Here is a 22,500-nt window from a genome sequence, read left to right on the forward strand (position 1 = left end):
TTTTTCTATGCGTTTGTACCTTTCGTCCACACGTTTCGGCCACTGAAAACGGAGAGTTTTAAAAATTCCTGCCTGGGTGGAGATTTTCAAGAACTCCGTTTTTGCCTTTACTATGGACAAGGAAAACGGAGAAAACCCAGGGTCAAAGGTGTGCGCCTTTTTTGATGTCACACTGTGCGCCAAGTTATTGTTTCGGTGAAATTAATTTCTACAATGGCGGACTTAGACAAAATACTGTTAATTTTACTCTCTGTGGTGTTTAAATGCTTACATACACAGACAGTTACTGTCCCTCCACACATAGGACTCACTTCTGCTTCTTTGCGCCGCCATCTTTGTTTACTCTTTCCCACCCAGGCGTCTAGACATCTGATTGGCCAACATTTCTACACGTTAGGAATATATCGCCACCTGTTGCTTTGGCATGCTCCTGGCAGCATTTTCCTTCGTTTTTGGTGTTGAGGTGTGGATGGGATTTTTAAAAAAAAAACCGAAAAATCTCAGTTTTCAGAAATACCCGTGTACGTGTGGACGTAGTCTACAATGTATTGTGGCGAGCTCAGACAAGGAGGAGACGGAGGTATCGTTTGGTCTTGCTTCCCGTGAGCTAGCCAGGGAGCACAGCCGTTTATTCACATTTGCAGAAGAACACCGCCGCTAGCTAACTGCTTAGCGCGGCAACAACAACAACAACACAGGGCGCCCTCTGACCCCGGAAGGACACACCGTCGCAGCGAGAGGGCGTCACCTGTCACTATGGCAACATAAACAAAACATAACTGTACAAACAGAACCCCGAGCAGCCCTGACCCACTACATAATCATTGTTTTTAAAAAGGCTCCAGTTCGCTTTCCACAATGCTACGCGAAAACGGCGTCAAATGTATACGCTTTGGAGAGCGTTTTCAAAACGCTGCGTTTTCCTTGACCGAAAACGCTGTCTCAGTGTGGACGGAAGGCTAAAACGGAGAGAAAAAGATGCGTTTTCAAACGAAAACGCATCTGAGTGATGAGTCATGACAGCATTACAGGCTGTTCACTTTTAAGTGTGGTAATTAGAAATATTGCAAAATAAAATACACACAAATATACTGTAAGAAAACGCTTTTATTTTTTAGTATATGCTGAATTATCCGTTTCAAAGATACTCTACCAGAGTTTCACTAAAAAATGAAACAAAGGATAAGTTTTAACCCTTTCATGCATGAATTATGACAACCTCTCAGCGAATAGCTTCTCTAAAATCAATAGAAACCCAACATTAAGTTCAGCTGAAGGTCAAACTGCAACAAAAAACTCTTTAATCAACAGTTTACGTTAAAAACGGCTTCTTTTTTTGGAAAAAAATAAAATAAACGAACACAAATCCCAGTACAGTACAGTTCCTTTGTATCGTGCTGCTGCCACCTGCTGCTCTGGGGTGGGAACAACAACACTTTGGATTTGCGTTCGTTATCAGCAACAAATGAGTTTTACTTTTGAGGCTGCAGTTTTTAGTTATGTTTATTTGTTGGATCCCATCAGTTTTTCTTCAAAGAGCCGAAAGACTTTCAGTTACTTATGATAAACTGTTTGTCTTATACAAACAGATAAATACAGAAAACAAAGAAGAAAACAAAGCTTGTATTCTATTTGATTTTCAAGATATTGAACTTTATTTTTTCTATTTCACAGAGTTCTTTTTTCCATGTACTTTTTGTCCAATAATTTTTTTAATAATCAGATTAATGTTTATTTTAAAATTAAGAATTATTTATATTTGCTATATACTGAGCTGAAACATCCTTCTGTGTAGTCATGTAACACATTATTTTAAAATAATATATTTTAAACAGGTGGATGCAGGAATTAAGAGTTAAAACAGAGTCTTGTTCCATTTAAGCTATCTTTATTTCACATTTATTTGTACACAATAAATACAGTTAAACATCCATGGGTGTGTAAATACGACGCCTGGCAGCCTCCGCATAGCCGACGCTGTAAAACGTGGGAGTTTTTACGTCCTTTTTAAAAAAAATGAATTTCAGATTCTGACTTGATGCATAATCAAGACCAGTAAACAGGTTAACAAAAAATTCTGGAATGGAAAAGAAACTTTAGTTATTCTTTTAATACAACAGGGTAAATGCAAACTTCAAAAATAAGTTTGATGTCATTCAGATCTCAAGGAGATCAACGAGAACGCAGCGTCACGGCTGACGGATACCTCTTTTCCTCTGATCAGATTCAGCTACAGTTTAATTGTTTTTGTTTTCTTAAAATCCTAATTCTAAAAACAAAAAAGGGGAAAAAAGCTGTGCCATTACTTGCACAGATATCCATCTCTAAGCTCTCCGTAAACTATCAATACGATCGATAAGTCATATCTCAATCAAAGACACTACAATGGCTATTTACGGCTAAATAACAGGAAGTATTGATACCAATACGGCTGGTAAACAAACATCAAACAGGAAATATTGAACAAAACATCCACAATACTGAAAAGGAATAAGAAGACATCAGAAAGTGTTTCACTATAGATTTTAAACTGGACAGCTAGCAGCTCAGGATGGTTTCCTCCTTAAAAATAAAAGGCATCTTTAAACTGCACATGCTCAGTGTAAACTGTCCTCCTTTTCTGTATTATGCAACATAAAAACAAAAGAGTTAGACTGTGTGTTTGTGTGTTTACGTGCTATGTTTCCCACTTTAAACTTTTCCTAAACATTAGAAGGGGAAAAAAAGATAAGGGATCCAAAACAATCACAGGTAAAAATTGCCACTTTTCCCTTGTTTGTGTAACCGCGAGCGGTCACGTGTGTCGGCGGAGAGGACCAGCCTCTTTTGGAGACTTTTGGTTTGCTCACAAGTGCAGCTCTGTTGCATAGACGTGAATCTGATGGTGGTAACAAAGAGCTACGACGTGAGACACAACGGGGGCGAAATCATAACTATAACATAAAAAATTCTTTCTTCAATCCATAAACGAGGAGAAATTCTGCAGCTAAGGCATCCATAACACGATCAGTTAGAAGTGATGTTTTCCGACGAGCTGAAGGAAGAACTTATCTGTTTTCTTGCAGAGACTTTAATGTGAAACCGGAGCCAGGAGGCAGTTTATCTTAAACATAATCGACTAATGAAGCCAAAAAAGAAGTGAAAACATGCGCAATACCCGTGTGGAGCACGGGCAGCCTAAAGATCGCTCAGGTGAAAACAGAAAATTGATTTATGGTTTGCTGATGATGTGATTAGCGATTATCAGACTATTTTTGCCCATTACTGCTCACAATTTCTTTGTATTTTGACTTCAAACAACATTTTTTTTTGCGATTAAGTGTCAACAGAGATACAGAAAAGTGGTTACACCTAAAAAGCAAGGTCACTGAAGGCAGCGGTGTGGTTGTACAATGGTGCTGTAACCTTGTCCTGTCACCAGGGGGCGACGTCAAAATATCTGCTGTTGTCTTGTTGGCCCTTGGCTTACGGTGCATTCCAGATTGAGTCGGAAGTCGGGAATTCCTGAGCTCCCAGTAGTAATTTTCATCTGGAACTCCCCCTCAACTAGTATTTCCTTCTTGGAAAGTCAGAGCAGCCTCAACAATCCAAGATGGTGACAGAGAACATAAACATAATCTGCTCTGTCACTCACCTGTATTTGTGACTCATGATATAAGCCACACGCTAAGCACTTACCACATTCTATCAATGAACGTGCTGCAGCTAAAATAAATCCCATCTTACTTTGCTTTTCTGACTTTCCTGCTGGAATGCACAAACTCGGGAATGACGTCACTGCCAAAAAGGACCACAGACATCAGAACATTGACACAGCTGCCAGGTTGGAAAAGTGAAGAAACAAAAAAAACCCTGTACTCTATTTACAGGCCACCAGGGGGCGACCCCTGCGTCTGTAAAAGACTTCTGGTCCTATAGAGGTCTCTGGGACCTCTGTGAACAGTTCCCTGATGTGTTCAAGGGTTCAGTTTCTCATTTCAGAACACAGCTGAAATCATCAAGACTCACTGAAGGGGTGTGAAATGTGTCTAAATCTAGGGAACACAGGCCTGATCGACGATATGTTCTGCAGACTCGTGTCTTTGTTCATAAACAGAAAAATGAAGGTAAAACACAAACGCTTCCTTCAGTTTGACCTCTCAAAGGTCAAGGTCAGTCCAGTCTAACATGTTTTACTTTAACATGAAACGCTGCTATGACCGAGTCTCAAACAACAGAAAATCCAGGGTCTGCTCATCAGCTAACGACTCTGTTTTATGCTGTCGGTGCGTTAAATATCATGAAACGCCTCATTCAGTCAGCTGCATGTTCTTTAGAACCAAACTGGCCGCTCGAACTGATGAATGATACCACACTGAGCTCTCTGCAAGGGAACGAATGAGCTCGACTCCCTAAAATATCAGCCAGCGAGTCCAAACACACTGATTTTTACTAACGGATAAAATGATGCTAACTTTTCTATCAACTTCTTTTGCTCGTTATCACCTTATTAACCGTTCGGGGGTGAGAATGAAGCCTTGTACAAACTCTGGGTAAAGTAGTGTTGAGAAACGAGAACACTGAACGGGAAGTTAAAAGAAAAAGGCGCAGCGGTGTTCCTTCTCCGAGTGGGGGGGGGCTTCTTCCGTCTCCAGGCGTCTTCAGGAGTTTTTAAGTTTCCTTGGGTTTCCTTTGGGAGTGTTTTTACGAGTCCCTGCTCGAGGGGGTGCCGCCTTCACACCAGTGTGATCTCAACCTCCTCTCGCCGCTTCACCTGCCCACGAGGATGCTGCTTCGGGGGCGGAGGTGCGGCACGTACCTGTAAAAATCCACCGGCTCAGTTAAAATGAAGATAAAAAAGTCTGCTGTCATTTACGTCACCACAGAAGGTTTTACTCACGGGTCGGATGGTGCCACCGCCGCTCTCCGGGTATTTGGGGGGTTGGGGGGAGCTTTGTGCTGGACCTGAAGAGGGCAGAGGAGGCAGATTATTATTCACACCGGCCTTTTTTCTTACAGATAACCACTCACAGACAAACCAGAGATTCTTACTGTGAAAGGGGCTTTTGTGTGGAGCCGGCGGCGGTCTGTGGTGTCCGTTGTGGTAGGAGGGTGGTCGGCCAATGGGAGAGGCTGTGGCGCTGCAGGGACTCGACACTGGAGAGGACACGGTGGGGGTCTGAAGGGGGCTGCTGTGGAGAGGTCCCGGCTGGAAGGGACCACGAGGGGAGCGGTCGCACTGAGAGAGTGTGGACGGGGAAGCCTTCAACACAAACAGTGGACAGGTGTGCAAACTTTAATATTTTATATAAAATAAAAAGAAATAAATTATTTAACAACACAGGACTTAGTGTCACAAATAAGTTGCTACAGTAGATTTGTACTGCGCTGATGTAGAGGCAGCTGATCCAGGGGGGGACACAGTGTGTGTGCGTTCAACCAGAAGAACTTTAATTGTGTAGAACATGAAATTTAAGTCAGCGTGAGCCTACCTGTGCGCTGCCGTCTCTTTGCCCATCTCCCATTCTCGCTGGTCACGGTGAGATCCTCCGCAAGAACTGCGGGGAACACACCAACAACGCCGTTAAACTCGCCCTCCCAGAAGCCATCGTTCTCGTGGGTCTCTCTGCTCAGGATGCGGATGATGGCGCCTTCTGGGTACGACAGCTCATCTTCCGTTTGTCCCGCGTAGTCGTACAAAGCCTTTGCGAATGAAACTGCAACACAGACAGTGGCAACGAGGGTATTAAACAAAGCAGGAAATCAAAACTCCGATATTATCTGGTGGAGGCGGATCTCACCACTGGAGTCTCCGTTGACGGAGCCGGTTGGGAGTTCGGTTTCAGGTTCGGTGGAGTTGCTGGAGGAATGGGATCGGGCGTCCAGCGCGGCCAGCGACTGCAGCATGCTCAGCAGGCTGTTGGAGGAGGGCAGCTGCAGGTATTTCTCTGGGACGTAGCCCACCTGTCCGCTACGGTTTCTGGCCTGGAAACACAGACAATGCACACAGCCATCACAGCACTAAAACAGATCTATATAAATGATATTGCTCACATTTTTATGTATGATTATATTCATTAAAATAAATACCCCATTAAAACACTATATCTGTATGAAAAGATAATCACCTAAGTAAATATACATAAAATATTGCACCTGAATTGCACCCATGTCAGCAATGGGACTCGTAAAGGAGTTTAGGATGTGTATTTTATATACGCATATTTACTTTTGTCACCTAAAGTGCAGCTCCCAGGGCAGATTTTGACCACAGCAGAGGTTTCAGACCTGAACTGGCACTGAAAAACAATCCAGGCAGTCAAGTTGAACTGAGAAATCCATAAAGCTGAGAGCGTAACAGATGCAAAACAGTCGGAGGGAAGCAAAGAAGGAAGGAAGGAAGAATTTAGCAACTCTGGAAAGTTATCTCAGCAGCATCATTTCACCAGCCATATTGTGGCAATCATGAGGTGAACAGCAGCATTTGATTTTCTGTAAACTTCTTACCTAACTTTAAAGGCCTGTTACATGTTACATGACCTGTTGCACAGGGCTATCATGTAGAAAGGGAGGTTCAGACCTGCGGGTGTTTTATAAACTAAAAATCCTGGGTCATTCCACACACACATGACCCCACATGACCCCGTTACAATCAGCTGAATATATATGTGTAATAACTTTAGTACATTTTTAGGAATTATAGGCGCAGAAAGTGCATAGTGGTGGGTTGAAATGTAAAACTTTTTCAACTGCGCTTTTGAAGATTCATAATTTTATAAGTACAGGAGATATCTATGTGAAATTAACAGGGCTGGAAAAACACATTAAAGCTCTGGTAAAAAACAAACAAACAAAAAAACTGCAAATAATCAACTTTAACCCACATGCCACAATCTAAAGCCAAAATCTTGTTTCCTTTAATCAACTTTGAGTTGTTTCAAGTAGTTTCAAACAGCAATCCTGCACCAATTTAATCTCTATGATGTGGAGAAACAGAAGCAAACATCGGTGCTGCCGGATGTTTTGTGTGTTTTCTATTAATTCACCGGCGAATACAGCATTTTGAGTAAAACTCTCAAAGCTCTTAACATGTGTGCTACCAAGTGAGTGCAAATGAAACTTCTCCATATTTATACCAGGATCATCTTCTAGCTGGCATCTGTCAGATATCAGTTAGGTAGATTTTGCCTGATGCTGCCGGATGGATTTTGATGGCCTCTAAAATGACTGAAATAGACCAGGTAATCACAGATAAAGAAGACTGCAGATACTATGTCTCTTTTCATAACCTTATGGCTCAAGATGAATAAACAACAAGTGTTTGGACTTCTAAAACGAGGCGAAACTCTTTGATTTAAAGCACAAGACAAAACGAGAGCTTGGAAGCAAAAGTAAATGGAAAACAGTGACAGTCTTTTCCAGATTACTGTGTCTGTATCTTGTCTTATAATCACAGGTCATTTAGCAGTGAGGACAATGAGCTGAGACAATCTTTAAAGCACGCGTTTATCTGTTTACACTTCCTGGAAGTGTGAAGTTCAGAGGAATAAGTGCGTGGTGTGCATTAACAATAAAAATGGAAAATGTCATTATATTGTGCAGATATTCCTCTGTGTTTAGGACAGCGACTAGTTAAGATATGCTTTTTAAAAGGTGTGTGTGTATATAAATATATATATATATATATGTATGTGTGTGTGTGTGTGTGTGTGTGTGTGTGTACTGAAGTGCAAATTAAAAGTAGAGGTCGTGCATTTATTTAGGAAGATAAACAGTCTGATAAAGTCGGAACAAACACGAGCTGGAAATAGTCCCACGGTGAGGAAATGAGACGACACATCTGTAAATAAAAACTAAAAATGGGAAATAATCTAAGTTCCTGTGCAGGGCGAGGAGTACAGTACAAAGTCAAGAGTTCACTGTTCTGCCTTCAGGCTCATAGTTCAGACTAACAAAGATAAAGACCAATCACGCAGGACTTATTATGTTTCCTGCTTTGACTTCTTACCCAGACTGTTCCATAATGTGTGTGCAGCACTTTTGTGATTAAAATCTATTTAAATTAGTCGTTTATTTCAGTGCAGACAGATTATTGACACTCAAACAATGGAGCTACTTTGTCTGTTACTTACAAATTTTTAGAAAATTAGAAAAAATTGAACATTTTTTCCTGCTTGTGTATCAATTTAGAGGAAAAGTCATCCCCCAGCTTCTCAAGCTTCATAATCCAGTGATCATGAATGTCTAAAAACAAAAAATCTTTTCTGCATCTGGTATTGTTGAGATGTTTAACTCTGGACCAAAATGGTGGATCTGCTCTGCCTAAAGCCGCTTTGAGCATCAAGGTCCTGAGCCCAGTCCAGTCCGGGCTTTTGTGGCCACGTGGCCCGGCCAGCTCAGCTTTCAGGATGCCCGTGAGCTGCTTGTTCCACTCGTCTGATTTTGTATTGATTGTTGTCTAAACAAATGAATCTGTCATCTGTTGAGCTTTGTTCCACTTCTCAACAATCTCCTCTGATCTGTTTTCATTACAGCATTTTATCTGTGGTTTCCAACCTGTGCAGTTCAAACCTGAAGGATCCACATTTTCACTTCACCTTTCTGTAGAAATTGATTTTCCAGTAAACTGATCAACACCTCCTGCCAACTAAATTAGTCAAACACGTACCTTATTTTATGCTACAAAATTTGTATTAAAAGCAACCCAAACACTTTGAGATTTGGATTTTAATAGTTTCAAAAATTATTCTTCAAGTTTTACTTGAACATTTTAGAGAAATCATGTTAAGTTCTAAATTTTTAAGGTTGGGGATTTCATTCCATGCGTAATAAATACGAGTTTATTTTCCCCAATAATCACTAAAAGCAATCGCATGTGATATTTTATGCATTTAATAATGAATAAAAAGAGAAAAACATCAGTATTTACCGTGTCTGAGTCGACAGGCTGGAACATGAAGTCTGGTGCTTGCTGGAACGCCATGTTCTTCTGCACAAACAGCTGCTGGTGAAACTCCTGCAGAACCTGCATGCGTTTCAAGGGAACAGACAAAAATATACATATATACTTATTTAAGGTTTATCACAAGCTTACAAATCAGCCCATGTCTAAACCTGCATAATTAACACTTAGTAAAGCCTTTAGGGTTCAGGCTTGCTCCCTATTTAGTTTTAATTTCTTGCCCACATTTATTTCTATTTAAAATTAACTTTAAAAAAAAAAAAAAAGACCTCCAGCTGAATGAATTGTGGCCAGTGATCCGTGTAGCTTAGGGCCACATTTATAATTTTTTATTTTCCATTACTCTGTCAGTTTATTTCTGTTGTATTAAGTTATTTGATTTGCTTATGAAATGAACCCAAATCAGCTTTTTATTATTTTACACAAGTCAAATAAAAGAAAACGGCAATAACAATTAAGAGAATGACCATAAAGCCGTTTCTGGTTACTACCAGCTGATCTGAATGCTGATGACCACTCTGGTGTTTGTGGTCACAGCCTGACATTAAAAACGTATCACAGGCTCGAGTTCACCGCCTGCCTATTTTCACACAGACTATTTTTAACAAACGCTCACCCTCCAGCTGCTGAAAGCTTAAAGAGACAGTTAACAAATGACATAAGATATCACTGTAAGTAACACAGGTGAAGGTACAAAGAGTTTTAATTCTAATTTCAGGTTTTTTCTAAAGCCAGCTAAAGCAGCCGGGGACTGGACCACCACCTGGACCACAAAGCTCTCTGCCCACCCGAGGGAGGACGAAGTACCTGTGTGGATATTTTAAGCTGAACTCATGGGGCACAGCTATCAGCTGTTCTGGAAAAACAAGAAACCTCCCCAGTACTGGTCCCAGGCTAGTAACTTTGGTCTTTTGAATTGTACTTAAGTTTGGCCCCTCATCAAGAACCAGTTGCCTTGGGGAGACCATACCAGGGGACAGCATAGCTTCTCCTCCTCAACTGTGATCATTCACAGAAAGGAAAGGAGCCAGTGCAGGTGGTTTGACTGGCATCTGAAATAGGAGGCCTCCAGGATGTCTCCTAGACGAGCTGGTAAGGGCAGACCAAACACACACTGGACACATTGGGACACATTATGCATCTCGGCCGGCTCGCCGTGGTATCCCAGTATTCGCTGCCTGTCTGTTGTCAGACGCATTTGTGTGACCATAAATACCACTTAAGTGGGAAAAGGAACTTCTGGACATCTCTGCTTGGACTGCTGACTCAAGTGTCAAAAAATGATTTGATAGAGGAACTTGTATTGGAAAAAAGAGGAGCAGGGTATTGATCCCTGTTGATTTACCCGTCAGTCTACAGTCATACCTTTACCTATGGCTAAAATCTGACACAAATGAGCATCTTCTGAAGGATGTCTGAGCTCTGCCTTTGTCACGGGTAATGGGAAAGTACGGACTCAGTCGCGGAGCTCAGGATGCAAAGTACACAGTGCGTTTATTTACAGTGCCCAAACACAGTTTCAAAACATAAAGTGAAGTGCAAAGTCAAAGAGTGATCTTCTCCAAACTCCCAGTGGTGCGCAGGTGAGTTTCCAAAGTGATTCTCAGAGTGTGTGTTCTCCTCCAATAGCTTAATCCACGGGCTCCTTCTCTCCAACCTCCAGCTCTGTATCTCTTCCTCCTATAAACGAGCAAAAACCACAGGTGAGGAAGCTAGCCGGCTAAAGCTAAGCTGCAAGTCACAAAACACTCTTTACTACCGAGCTTCGAGTACAATCCAGCGTCGACTGCCATCTGGACACACAGTTAAATACCTCAGCCCACAACGAAGGATGATCAGTGACAGCTGGGTGGCAAATTAGGTGCAGGTGTGTCAGCCACTGGGTGGAGGAGGAGAGAGAGAGAAGCACACACATACACACACAGGCAGGTCTCCCCGGGAAGGACTGTCCGACCATGACAGCCTTAGAAACATGATGAAGAGCTGAGTTATTTGGAAAGCTACTCGTTTACACCGAAAGGCACCAGAGTGGCGGCTCACTGTTCTCCAGGAAGAGCAGGAGTAGGTGGCTGGGGAGGGGGACGTCTGGGCATCATGACCGGACTCAGATAAGCAGCAGAAAATAGATGGAAGGAAATCAGGTTTAGTAATATCAGTTTTATATTCTTTCATCTTGTACACCGTATCAATGCCTCACATTTTAATCAGGCTTCCTGTAGAAAGAAGATGCTGCTGCGTCTCTGCTCACATGGAGAGGCAGAGGTTGAGGTTGTGTGTGAGAAATATATTACTATGAATTACTAGGCTAAAAATTACACCAAACTGCCAGGCTTGACACCATCTGAAAAGTAAAATGAGCATAAAATGAGCAGCTTACCCAAGCCAAGCCAAGCCAAGTTAAATAGTATCCCACAAGTAGCTCATTTTACTTTTGCTCCCCCAACTTATTTAATCAACCAGCCACAGTGTGGAGCTGACATTCCAATCAAGCTTAATCAAACAATTAAGCTCTCTCTTTCATAGATATAAATAACTGCTGCTAGCTATGATGTTTAAGGAGTGAATAGTGAACTTCTTTTAATGGTGTGTTTAATGAATTTTATTTAATAACTTGTGACCTTTGAGTCCCTTCCTTGCAAGAATTATGGCCAATGACGGAAATGTATGTATTACATTTAAGATTGGAAAACAATGTCAATGCCACAAACGTGAGTTGTCATATACATCTGTGAGTTAATCTGCACAACCGTGTGCACATGTGCTCTGTGCATGTACACACACAAAGAATTGACCTTCGTTCCTTAAATTTGTAGCATTGCCTCGGTGCTGACTGATGGTGCTCAGTGGCTTTTGCTTCTTGCTTTTAAATCAGATGTCACTCTCAACATAAACACAAGCTACAGCAGCCAAGCAGTCTTAGCTGAGGAAACAAAGATACATTTCCTCATTTAATGTAAAATATTGTGGTGATGTTATGTTATATTAGGCAGGCAGCTGGCCAAATAACACTGTGACAATCAAAAGTATATCTATTTTGAACGCCTCAGCTGGAAAAAATTCAAAATGGTTTATAAAGTTGGCCACAGGTCTGTATGTAAATGGGAGTTAAAACATTGCTTCATATTTGGATATGTATGATGTTAGTGTTTCTAAAATACTAAAAAATGTGTTTATTAACAAAGTAAACTAAAAATAGACATTATTAAATTTGATACTTTTAACTACAACATAATATGAAATAATGTGTTTCCACTGTGGGAATGATGGCTCCAATGACAAATAACTTTCAGATTAGTAAAGCTATATTTTAAATTTTTCTAGTTTTCCATTTCTATTTAGATGATTTACATTTCTATTTCTATTTAAAATGAACAGGATCATAACAAAATAACACCACTGCAAGTGTAACAAAAATATGTTGAAATCAAATGGTATGTTATTTGAAATCAATATGAAACAATGACACATGCATTTTATACAATTTTTTTTATTGATTAAATTTTTCCCAATGGTCCAAATTAGTCTGTGATTGGCCTTATTGTCCAACAAATCATATTTATATACAAATATATGTGACTCTCAAATATGATTTAAATGGATCATTCCTCACTTGATGACAAATTATCCATTTAAATATTTGCAGAGTCCTAAACTTGATGCCAGTGAACTTATCAGCGGTTGGTTTTAAAAAAAAGCCCAAAAAATCCCCTATGAGCAAGCACTTGGCGACGGTGGGGAGGAAAAACTCCCTTTTAACAGGGAGAAACCTCCGACAGAACCAGGCTCAGGAAGGGGTGGCCATCTGTCGCTGCCGAGTGGGCTTAAAATGTTCACTGTCCATCCTCCTTCTGACAGGAACTTCCTACAGACCAGGTTTGAATGATGCCTGAGTGGACATACAAAACTCACAAGTTCCTGGCTCTCACGGCTCCTCTGCAGAGGGTTAGTCGAAGAAGGAGGGGCATCGCGAGGGGCGTCGGGGGACGGGGGACTGTGCCTCACTGCCCTCCCCTTCTCCAAGAAACCCGCCTTCAACCGAGTCGAGAGAGCCGGGAACTTGTGAGGTGTGCATGTCCTGGTGAGCCTCCACCTTTTATAGGTGGGTGCAGCCTCGACTGTACAGAGACAGACCAGACCAGCTGCACCACACAGACACTTCAAACCTCATCTGAGGACAAAAAACATATACATACATACATACATACATACATACATACATACACACACACACACATATATATATATATATATATATATATATATATATATATATCTTACTATTAAAAAAATAATAAAGTTAGGGTTCCTTTACAATGTCAGAAGGAGGGAGGCACTAAGGCACCGCCTTCCGCCCCTCGACGCCCTCGCGGTGCCCCCTCCTTCTGACAGGAACTTCCTACAGACCAGGTTTGAATGATGCCTGAGTGGACATACAAAACTCACAAGTTCCTGGCTCTCACGGCTCCTATTCAGAGGGTTAGTCGAAGAAGGAGGGGCATCGCGAGGGGCGTCGGGGGACGGGGGACTGTGCCTCACTGCCCTCCCCTTCTCCAAGAAACCCGTCTTCAACCGAGTCGAGAGAGCCGGGAACTTGTGAGGTGTGCATGTCCTGGTGAGCCTCCACCTTTTATAGGTGGGTGCAGCCTCGACTGTACAGAGACAGACCAGACCAGCTGCACCACACAGACACTTCAAACCTCATCTGAGGAAAAAAAACATATACATACATACATACATACATACACACATATATATATATATATATATCTTACTATTAAAAAAAATAATAAAGTTAGGGTTCCTTTACAATGTCAGAAGGAGGGAGGCACTAAGGCACCGCCTTCCGCCCCTCGACGCCCTCGCGGTGCCCCCTCCTTCTGACAGGAACTTCCTACAGACCAGGTTTGAATGATGCCTGAGTGGACATACAAAACTCACAAGTTCCTGGCTCTCACGGCTCCTCTGCAGAGGGTTAGTCGAAGAAGGAGGGGCATCGCGAGGGGCGTCGGGGGACGGGGGACTGTGCCTCACTGCCCTCCCCTTCTCCAAGAAACCCGTCTTCAACCGAGTCGAGAGAGCCGGGAACTTGTGAGGTGTGCAGTCCTGGTGAGCCTCCACCTTTTATAAGTGGGTGCAGCCTCGACTGTACAGAGACAGACCAGACCAGCTGCACCACACAGACACTTCAAACCTCATCTGAGGACAAAAAACATATACATACATACATACATACACACATATATATATATATATATATCTTACTATCAAAAAAATAATAAAGTTAGGGTTCCTTTACAATGTCAGAAGGAGGGAGGCACTAAGGCACCGCCTTCCGCCCCTCGACGCCCTCGCGGTGCCCCCTCCTTCTGACAGGAACTTCCTACAGACCAGGTTTGAATGATGCCTTAGTGGACATACAAAACTCACAAGTTCCTGGCTCTCACGGCTCCTATGCAGAGGGTTAGTCGAAGAAGGAGGGGCATCGCGAGGGGCGTCGGGGGACGGGGGACTGTGCCTCACTGCCCTCCCCTTCTCCAAGAAACCCGTCTTCAACCGAGTCGAGAAAGCCGGGAACTTGTGAGGTGTGCATGTCCTGGTGAGCCTCCACCTTTTATAGGTGGGTGCAGCCTCGACTGTACAGAGACAGACCAGACCAGCTGCACCACACAGACACTTCAAACCTCATCTGAGGACAAAAAACATATACATACATATATATATATATCTTACTATTAAAAAAACAATAAAGTTAGGGTTCCTTTACAATGTCAGAAGGAGGGAGGCACTAAGGCACCGCCTTCCGCCCCTCGACGCCCTCGCGGTGCCCCCTCCTTCTGACAGGAACTTCCTACAGACCAGGTTTAAATGATGCCTGAGTGGACATACAAAACTCACAAGTTCCTGGCTCTCACGGCTCCTATGCAGAGGGTTAGTCGAAGAAGGAGGGGCATCGCGAGGGGCGTCGGGGGACGGGGGACTGTGCCTCACTGCTCTCCCCTTCTCCAAGAAACCCGTCTTCAACCGAGTCGTGAGAGCCGGGAACTTGTGAGGTGTGCATGTCCTGGTGAGCCTCCACCTTTTATAGGTGGGTGCAGCCTCGACTGTACAGAGACAGACCAGACCAGCTGCACCACACAGACACTTCAAACCTCATCTGAGGACAAAAAACATATACATACATATATATATATATCTTACTATTAAAAAAATAATAAAGTTAGGGTTCCTTTACAATGTCAGAAGGAGGGAGGCACTAAGGCACCGCCTTCCGCCCCTCGACGCCCTCGCGGTGCCCCCTCCTTCTGACAGGAACTTCCTACAGACCAGGTTTGAATGATGCCTGAGTGGACATACAAAACTCACAAGTTCCTGGCTCTCACGGCTCCTATGCAGAGGGTTAGTCGAAGAAGGAGGGGCATCGCGAGGGGCGTCGGGGGACGGGGGACTGTGCCTCACTGCCCTCCCCTTCTCCAAGAAACCCGTCTTCAACCGAGTCGAGAGAGCCGGGAACTTGTGAGGTGTGCAGTCCTGGTGAGCCTCCACCTTTTATAAGTGGGTGCAGCCTCGACTGTACAGAGACAGACCAGACCAGCTGCACCACACAGACACTTCAAACCTCATCTGAGGACAAAAAACATATACATACATATTTATATATATATTACTATTAAAAAAACAATAAAGTTAGGGTTCCTTTACAATGTCAGAAGGAGGGAGGCACTAAGGCACCGCCTTCCGCCCCTCGACGCCCTCGCGGTGCCCCCTCCTTCTGACAGGAACTTCCTACAGACCAGGTTTGAATGATGCCTGAGTGGACATACAAAACTCACAAGTTCCTGGCTCTCACGGCTCCTATGCAGAGGGTTAGTCGAAGAAGGAGGGGCATCGCGAGGGGCGTCGGGGGACGGGGGACTGTGCCTCACTGCCCTCCCCTTCTCCAAGAAACCCGTCTTCAACAGAGTCGAGAGAGCCGGGAACTTGTGAGGTGTGCAGTCCTGGTGAGCCTCCACATTTTATAGGTGGGTGCAGCCTCGACTGTACAGAGACAGACCAGACCAGCTGCACCACACAGACACTTCAAACCTCATCTGAGGACAAAAAACATATACATACATATATATATATATATCTCACTATTAAAAAAACAATAAAGTTAGGGTTCCTTTACAATGTCAGAAGGAGGGAGGCACTAAGGCACCGCCTTCCGCCCCTCGACGCCCTCGCGGTGCCCCCTCCTTCTGACAGGAACTTCCTACAGACCAGGTTTGAATGATGCCTGAGTGGACATACAAAACTCACAAGTTCCTGGCTCTCACGGCTCCTCTGCAGAGGGTTAGTCGAAAAAGGAGGGGCATCGCAAGGGGCGTCGGGGGACGGGGGACTGTGCCTCACTGCCCTCCCCTTCTCCAAGAAACCCGTCTTCAACCGAGTCGAGAGAGCCGGCAACTTGTGAGGTGTGCAGTCCTGGTGAGCCTCCACATTTTATAGGTGGGTGCAGCCTCGACTGTACAGAGACAGACCAGACCAGCTGCACCACACAGACACTTCAAACCTCATCTGAGGAGAAAAAACATATACATACATATATATATATATCTTACTATTAAAAAAACAATAAAGTTAGGGTTCCTTTACAATGTCAGAAGGAGGGAGGCACTAAGGCACCACCTTCCGCCCCTCGACGCCCTCGCGGTGCCCCCTCCTTCTGACAGGAACTTCCTACAGACCAGGTTTGAATGATGCCTGAGTGGACATACAAAACTCACAAGTTCCTGGCTCTCACGGCTCCTATGCAGAGGGTTAGTCGAAGAAGGAGGGGCATCGCGAGGGGCGTCGGGGGACGGGGGACTGTGCCTCACTGCCCTCCCCTTCTCCAAGAAACCCACCTTCAACCGAGTCGAGAGAGCCGGGAACTTGTGAGGTGTGCATGTCCTGGTGAGCCTCCACCTTTTATAGGTGGGTGCAGCCTCGACTGTACAGAGACAGACCAGACCAGCTGCACCACACAGACACTTCAAACCTCATCTGAGGACAAAAAACATATACATACATATATATATATATCTTACTATTAAAAAAACAATAAAGTTAGGGTTCCTTTACAATGTCAGAAGGAGGGAGGCACTAAGGCACCGCCTTCCGCCCCTCGACGCCCTCGCGGTGCCCCCTCCTTCTGACAGGAACTTCCTACAGACCAGGTTTGAATGATGCCTGAGTGGACATACAAAACTCACAAGTTCCTGGCTCTCACGGCTCCTCTGCAGAGGGTTAGTCGAAAAAGGAGGGGCATCGCGAGGGGCGTCGGGGGACGGGGGACTGTGCCTCACTGCCCTCCCCTTCTCCAAGAAACCCGTCTTCAACCGAGTCGAGAGAGCCGGCAACTTGTGAGGTGTGCATGTCCTGGTGAGCCTCCACCTTTTATAGGTGGGTGCAGCCTCGACTGTACAGAGACAGACCAGACCAGCTGCACCACACAGACACTTCAAACCTCATCTGAGGACAAAAAACATATACATACATATATATATATATCTTACTATTAAAAAAATAATAAAGTTAGGGTTCCTTTACAATGTCAGAAGGAGGGAGGCACTAAGGCACCGCCTTCCGCCCCTCGACGCCCTCGCGGTGCCCCCTCCTTCTGACAGGAACTTCCTACAGACCAGGTTTGAATGATGCCTGAGTGGACATACAAAACTCACAAGTTCCTGGCTCTCACGGCTCCTATGCATAGGGTTAGTCGAAGAAGGAGGGGCATCGCGAGGGGCGTCGGGGGACGGGGGACTTTGCCTCACTGCCCTCCCCTTCTCCAAGAAACCCGTCTTCAACCGAGTCGAGAGAGCCGGCAACTTGTGAGGTGTGCATGTCCTGGTGAGCCTCCACCTTTTATAGGTGGGTGCAGCCTCGACTGTACAGAGACAGACCAGACCAGCTGCACCACACAGACACTTCAAACCTCATCTGAGGACAAAAAACATATACATACATACATATATATATCTTACTATTAAAAAAACAATAAAGTTAGGGTTCCTTTACAATGTCAGAAGGAGGGAGGCACTAAGGCACCGCCTTCCGCCCCTCGACGCCCTCGCGGTGCCCCCTCCTTCTGACAGGAACTTCCTACAGACCAGGTTTGAATGATGCCTGAGTGGACATACAAAACTCACAAGTTCCTGGCTCTCACGGCTCCTATGCAGAGGGTTAGTCGAAGAAGGAGGGGCATCGCGAGGGGCGTCGGGGGACGGGGGACTGTGCCTCACTGCCCTCCCCTTCTCCAAGAAACCCACCTTCAACCGAGTCGAGAGAGCCGGGAACTTGTGAGGTGTGCATGTCCTGGTGAGCCTCCACCTTTTATAGGTGGGTGCAGCCTCGACTGTACAGAGACAGACCAGACCAGCTGCACCACACAGACACTTCAAACCTCATCTGAGGACAAAAAACATATACATACATATATATATATATCTTACTATTAAAAAAACAATAAAGTTAGGGTTCCTTTACAATGTCAGAAGGAGGGAGGCACTAAGGCACCGCCTTCCGCCCCTCGACGCCCTCGCGGTGCCCCCTCCTTCTGACAGGAACTTCCTACAGACCAGGTTTGAATGATGCCTGAGTGGACATACAAAACTCACAAGTTCCTGGCTCTGACGGCTCCTCTGCAGAGGGTTAGTCGAAAAAGGAGGGGCATCGCGAGGGGCGTCGGGGGACGGGGGACTGTGCCTCACTGCCCTCCCCTTCTCCAAGAAACCCGTCTTCAACCGAGTCGAGAGAGCCGGCAACTTGTGAGGTGTGCATGTCCTGGTGAGCCTCCACCTTTTATAGGTGGGTGCAGCCTCGACTGTACAGAGACAGACCAGACCAGCTGCACCACACAGACACTTCAAACCTCATCTGAGGACAAAAAACATATACATACATATATATATATATCTTACTATTAAAAAAACAATAAAGTTAGGGTTCCTTTACAATGTCAGAAGGAGGGAGGCACTAAGGCACCGCCTTCCGCCCCTCGACGCCCTCGCGGTGCCCCCTCCTTCTGACAGGAACTTCCTACAGACCAGGTTTGAATGATGCCTGAGTGGACATACAAAACTCACAAGTTCCTGGCTCTAACGGCTCCTATGCAAAGAGTTAGTCGAAGAAGGAGGGGCATCGCGAGGGGCGTCGGGGGACGGGGGACTGTGCCTCACTGCCCTCCCCTTCTCCAAGAAACCCGTCTTCAACCGAGTCGAGAGAGCCGGGAACTTGTGAGGTGTGCATGTCCTGGTGAGCCTCCACCTTTTATAGGTGGGTGCAGCCTCGACTGTACAGAGACAGACCAGACCAGCTGCACCACACAGACACTTCAAACCTCATCTGAGGACAAAAAACATATACATACATATATATATATATCTTACTATTAAAAAAATAATAAAGTTAGGGTTCCTTTACAATGTCAGAAGGAGGGAGGCACTAAGGCACCGCCTTCCGCCCCTCGACGCCCTCGCGGTGCCCCCTCCTTCTGACAGGAACTTCCTACAGACCAGGTTTGAATGATGCCTGAGTGGACATACAAAACTCACAAGTTCCTGGCTCTCACGGCTCCTATGCAGAGGGTTAGTCGAAGAAGGAGGGGCATCGCGAGGGGCGTCGGGGGACGGGGGACTGTGCCTCACTGCCCTCCCCTTCTCCAAGAAACCCGTCTTCAACCGAGTCGAGAGAGCCGGCAACTTGTGAGGTGTGCATGTCCTGGTGAGCCTCCACCTTTTATAGGTGGGTGCAGCCTCGACTGTACAGAGACAGACCAGACCAGCTGCACCACACAGACACTTCAAACCTCATCTGAGGACAAAAAACATATACATACATACATATATATATCTTACTATTAAAAAAACAATAAAGTTAGGGTTCCTTTACAATGTCAGAAGGAGGGAGGCACTAAGGCACCGCCTTCCGCCCCTCGACGCCCTCGCGGTGCCCCCTCCTTCTGACAGGAACTTCCTACAGACCAGGTTTGAATGATGCCTGAGTGGACATACAAAACTCACAAGTTCCTGGCTCTCACGGCTCCTATGCAGAGGGTTAGTCGAAGAAGGAGGGGCATCGCGAGGGGCGTCGGGGGACGGGGGACTGTGCCTCACTGCCCTCCCCTTCTCCAAGAAACCCACCTTCAACCGAGTCGAGAGAGCCGGGAACTTGTGAGGTGTGCATGTCCTGGTGAGCCTCCACCTTTTATAGGTGGGTGCAGCCTCGACTGTACAGAGACAGACCAGACCAGCTGCACCACACAGACACTTCAAACCTCATCTGAGGACAAAAAACATATACATACATATATATATATATCTTACTATTAAAAAAACAATAAAGTTAGGGTTCCTTTACAATGTCAGAAGGAGGGAGGCACTAAGGCACCGCCTTCCGCCCCTCGACGCCCTCGCGGTGCCCCCTCCTTCTGACAGGAACTTCCTACAGACCAGGTTTGAATGATGCCTGAGTGGACATACAAAACTCACAAGTTCCTGGCTCTCACGGCTCCTCTGCAGAGGGTTAGTCGAAAAAGGAGGGGCATCGCGAGGGGCGTCGGGGGACGGGGGACTGTGCCTCACTGCCCTCCCCTTCTCCAAGAAACCCGTCTTCAACCGAGTCGAGAGAGCCGGCAACTTGTGAGGTGTGCATGTCCTGGTGAGCCTCCACCTTTTATAGGTGGGTGCAGCCTCGACTGTACAGAGACAGACCAGACCAGCTGCACCACACAGACACTTCAAACCTCATCTGAGGACAAAAAACATATACATACATATTTATATATATATTACTATTAAAAAAACAATAAAGTTAGGGTTCCTTTACAATGTCAGAAGGAGGGAGGCACTAAGGCACCGCCTTCCGCCCCTCGACGCCCTCGCGGTGCCCCCTCCTTCTGACAGGAACTTCCTACAGACCAGGTTTGAATGATGCCTGAGTGGACATACAAAACTCACAAGTTCCTGGCTCTCACGGCTCCTATGCAGAGGGTTAGTCGAAGAAGGAGGGGCATCGCGAGGGGCGTCGGGGGACGGGGGACTGTGCCTCACTGCCCTCCCCTTCTCCAAGAAACCCGTCTTCAACCGAGTCGAGAGAGCCGGCAACTTGTGAGGTGTGCAGTCCTGGTGAGCCTCCACATTTTATAGGTGGGTGCAGCCTCGACTGTACAGAGACAGACCAGACCAGCTGCACCACACAGACACTTCAAACCTCATCTGAGGACAAAAAACATATACATACATATATATATATATCTTACTATTAAAAAAACAATAAAGTTAGGGTTCCTTTACAATGTCAGAAGGAGGGAGGCACTAAGGCACCGCCTTCCGCCCCTCGACGCCCTCGCGGTGCCCCCTCCTTCTGACAGGAACTTCCTACAGACCAGGTTTGAATGATGCCTGAGTGGACATACAAAACTCACAAGTTCCTGGCTCTCACGGCTCCTATGCAGAGGGTTAGTCGAAGAAGGAGGGGCATCGCGAGGGGCGTCGGGGGACGGGGGACTGTGCCTCACTGCCCTCCCCTTCTCCAAGAAACCCGTCTTCAACCGAGTCGAGAGAGCCGGCAACTTGTGAGGTGTGCATGTCCTGGTGAGCCTCCACCTTTTATAGGTGGGTGCAGCCTCGACTGTACAGAGACAGACCAGACCAGCTGCACCACACAGACACTTCAAACCTCATCTGAGGACAAAAAACATATACATACATATTTATATATATATTACTATTAAAAAAACAATAAAGTTAGGGTTCCTTTACAATGTCAGAAGGAGGGAGGCACTAAGGCACCGCCTTCCGCCCCTCGACGCACTCGCGGTGCCCCCTCCTTCTGACAGGAACTTCCTACAGACCAGGTTTGAATGATGCCTGAGTGGACATACAAAACTCACAAGTTCCTGGCTCTCACGGCTCCTATGCAGAGGGTTAGTCGAAGAAGGAGGGGCATCGCGAGGGGCGTCGGGGGACGGTGGACTGTGCCTCACTGCCCTCGCCTTCTCCAAGAAACCCGTCTCCAACAGAGTCGAGAGAGCCGGGAACTTGTGAGGTGTGCATGTCCTGGTGAGCCTCCACCTTTTATAGGTGGGTGCAGCCTCGACTGTACAGAGACAGACCAGACCAGCTGCACCACACAGACACTTCAAACCTCATCTGAGGACAAAAAACATATACATACATATATATATATATCTTACTATTAAAAAAACAATAAAGTTAGGGTTCCTTTACAATGTCAGAAGGAGGGAGGCACTAAGGCACCGCCTTCCGCCCCTCGACGCCCTCGCGGTGCCCCCTCCTTCTGACAGGAACTTCCTACAGACCAGGTTTGAATGATGCCTGAGTGGACATACAAAACTCACAAGTTCCTGGCTCTCACGGCTCCTATGCAGAGGGTTAGTCGAAGAAGGAGGGGCATCGCGAGGGGCGTCGGGGGACGGGGGACTGTGCCTCACTGCCCTCCCCTTCTCCAAGAAACCCGTCTTCAACCGAGTCGAGAGAGCCGGCAACTTGTGAGGTGTGCATGTCCTGGTGAGCCTC

General features: G+C 45.7%; 1 protein-coding gene and 1 long non-coding RNA gene across 2 annotated transcripts; both read right to left on the reverse strand.

Moving 5' to 3' along the window:
• Positions 1-1,866: 1,866 nt before the first annotated feature.
• On the reverse strand, positions 1,867-5,249 carry LOC146379588 (uncharacterized). The gene is made up of 3 exons (XR_014801443.1): positions 5,032-5,249; positions 4,880-4,944; positions 1,867-4,798 (listed from the first exon to the last, which is right to left on the reverse strand). It is a non-coding gene; the product is annotated as an uncharacterized LOC146379588 (long non-coding RNA).
• A 202-nt stretch (positions 5,250-5,451) lies between these two features.
• On the reverse strand, positions 5,452-13,150 carry LOC146379589 (F-BAR and double SH3 domains protein 2-like). Its single transcript, XM_084941114.1, has 4 exons — positions 10,982-13,150; positions 8,909-9,004; positions 5,781-5,964; positions 5,452-5,696 (listed from the first exon to the last, which is right to left on the reverse strand). The coding sequence occupies exons 1-4, from the start codon at positions 11,111-11,113 to the stop codon at positions 5,452-5,454; spliced, it is 657 nt and encodes a 218-aa protein (XP_084797240.1). The 5' UTR covers positions 11,114-13,150.
• Positions 13,151-22,500: the final 9,350 nt, after the last annotated feature.

The sequence above is a fragment of the Perissodus microlepis genome, chromosome 10, assembly GCF_051167445.1.
Source record: "Perissodus microlepis isolate ML-2025 ecotype Zambia chromosome 10, ASM5116744v1, whole genome shotgun sequence".
Taxonomy (NCBI): Eukaryota; Metazoa; Chordata; class Actinopteri; order Cichliformes; family Cichlidae; genus Perissodus; species Perissodus microlepis.